Here is a 2,663-nt window from a genome sequence, read left to right as displayed (position 1 = left end):
ATGGTTCGTCTCATTTCCTCTACACTCTTTCTGCCAAAGCCTCCTTTAAAGTTCAATTCAAAAGATTTCTCCTTTGTGCAGCTTTCTCCAAGGTACTTGATCGAATCACCATTATGGCTCTTAGCATATTGCAATACATGCAGTGATCTACAAGGTTGTGAGGAGTTTTGGTTTGTGGTCAAAGTTACTGAATTACACTGAATATACAGGGACTATACAAAAAGACCAGTTTGGAATTGTGTTCTTTCACATTAATTAATATCTATCAGTAGACTAATGCTAAAATATGACTGTGAGATTTAATTTAACCTAAACATATTAAACTTCTGTAAAGTTCCAGCCATATAAGTAGTGCCTGGGTTACAAAGTTAGTAGGAAACAGCTCACACCTTCAAGAAGCCCACAGTCCAATAGGGCATAAGGACAGGCACAAACTGTAAAAATAGATATGATTGATTGCTGTGTTCATGGTATAAACAAGGGTTTTGAAAGCAACTCTTCTGTCTTCTCTAAACCGTGAACAAGAGCTCACCATGTGAAGAAAAAGATGGCTGCTTTAGGTTAATGGAATGAGATAAATATGCCATTAGCAAGCTGGTGATGATCATTTGAACTGTCAATCAAGGAGGGTAGAATTTAAAACCACTGTCAAGTTCATGCTTGTAAGTTTGTTTTATATTGTGTCATATTTTCTTAGAACACTGGTAAGTATAGCTTTCTAATGTCTAAACCTGTGCCTATAATTTTTATAATATTTTGTTTTTCCATATACAAGGCAAGTTTTTTTAACCCAAAATATTAGCCCTAAGAAACAAGAAAATCACCTTATATTTAGGACTTCACAAAGTCTCTCAAAATAAATGATATTCTCCTTTATTTTCATAAACAAAGAACATTTTGTTTTGTTTTGTTTTCTGAAAATATGATCTCAGAGTTGCAAGTGCTGGATGTTGGTGGTTTTTGCAAGCATGCCTTCTAAAAATCACTGATAACCTTAAAAGAGCTATACTAAGTCATGTGTTGTGGATAGGTGGGAAAGGTGGGGGAAATGCACAATAGCAGAGTGAATACCTGTCACTTCAGGAACGATTTCTAGTGAAGACATCACATGAATTCAAGAACTATGATATATTGACAATATAAATAAAATAGAGATGATGTATTAAAGGACTGGTTCTGTGGTTTGGTGGTTAAGACAGACAGAGCTGACATGGCTGACTATATAGATTGAGTTCCAGATCCAGTAGCCTGAGAAACACTCCAGGTGGGTATATGTGCATGCCAAAACCCCAAAAAGAGATAAAAAGAGAGAGAAAAAATACTTTAGTGTATTCATTCCCCAGGAAGGATACATTCTCCTCTCTATTTTCTTACTCTCTCTAGCAAATGCATGTCCTTTCTAGCACCAAAAAAAGAGAGAGAAAGAGAGATAATATAGGAGATGACACAAAATAAGATTTCATTAATGATGAAAAATAAATGTCAAATATATATAAATAGTTTGAATAAAATTATTTCATGAAGTGTGAAGGAGAAACCAATATTTCTAAATTAATATAAAATGTTCAATTTTATGTAAGAAAGTATAATTATAATATTAATGTAAGTAAAATTAAATAGCTTCCTAACTTGTTAATCTATAGCCCTAAAAGTTACATATTCAAGTTAGCAAAAAATCCTTTTTATATCAAATTTCTTATTATAAAAATAGATCACCTCATGTTTTAGGTTGATTAATACTCGAGCAACTTTTGTTGCATAGCATTACATAGCGTTAGATGACTGTTACTAGTGGTCATTACTGTAACAAAGTTCATTTTATAAAAAGGAAAATGAACTAAAATGAACTTAAATTTAAAAATGAAAACAATAATCAAAGTCATGATGCATAGTACCACAGATACTAAATAAAGTACCACATTTAGTACCATAGGTACTAAATAAATTTAAGGTACCCAAACATTTTCTGATCTATTAATAGAGAAAAAGTGAAACAATGAATAGAAAACACAAAAATAACCAATAAAACATAAAAGTTATTCCTCTATTCCTGCATAATTTAAATTATATGAGGTCAATCAGTCTAGAAGTTACATTGAAACGTAAAAACATAGTTTTTTTTGTAACTATAATTTAGCAGAATAAATATCCTTAATATCAAGATGATGCATTGAAAGAGACATGAAACACATCTCTTCAAATGTGAAGGGTGGTCAGCATGTCACAGATATACAAGGCAGGGTTCCATAGATCATAATGACTTTTATCTTAGTTTGACTTAATGTGAAAAAGCAGTGATTAATGGAGCTTCAAAATACATACCTCTAAATAATCAGTGGAGCAATTCGTGTGATGTTCCAATTCAAATGCTAGAAATGTGTAGTTCACAGTGTTGCCAGTAGTTGCTTGAATGGTCCAGTTGCAACGCTGATTGGCAGAATAAGGATGTGGATAATTTATACTCTCCAAGATTCCATATGTTTTATTAACTATTACCACATTCTCACATGCTGGAAAAAATAAGCATGATTTTTAAGAACTACACACACACACACACACACACACACACACACACATATATATATATATATATATAATTGTTTTAATATATATGTGAGATTCTCCTTCAAGTAAACACCAAATTAAAAACATATATATATATA

General features: G+C 31.8%; 1 protein-coding gene across 1 annotated transcript in view; it reads right to left on the bottom strand.

The window, feature by feature from the left end:
- The window catches only part of CUBN (cubilin), a 327,155-nt gene that overhangs the window by 231,784 nt on the left and 92,708 nt on the right, over positions 1-2,663 (bottom strand). Inside the window, 1 exon segment of the mRNA XM_006159747.2 lies at positions 2,323-2,510. Within this exon segment, the coding sequence (XP_006159809.2) occupies positions 2,323-2,510 (188 nt within the window).

The sequence above is a fragment of the Tupaia chinensis genome, unplaced genomic scaffold (genome assembly GCF_000334495.1).
Source record: "Tupaia chinensis unplaced genomic scaffold, TupChi_1.0 Scaffold000647_1, whole genome shotgun sequence".
In the NCBI taxonomy this organism is placed as follows: Eukaryota; Metazoa; Chordata; class Mammalia; order Scandentia; family Tupaiidae; genus Tupaia; species Tupaia belangeri.
This window is presented reverse-complemented; position numbering and strand designations above follow the sequence as displayed.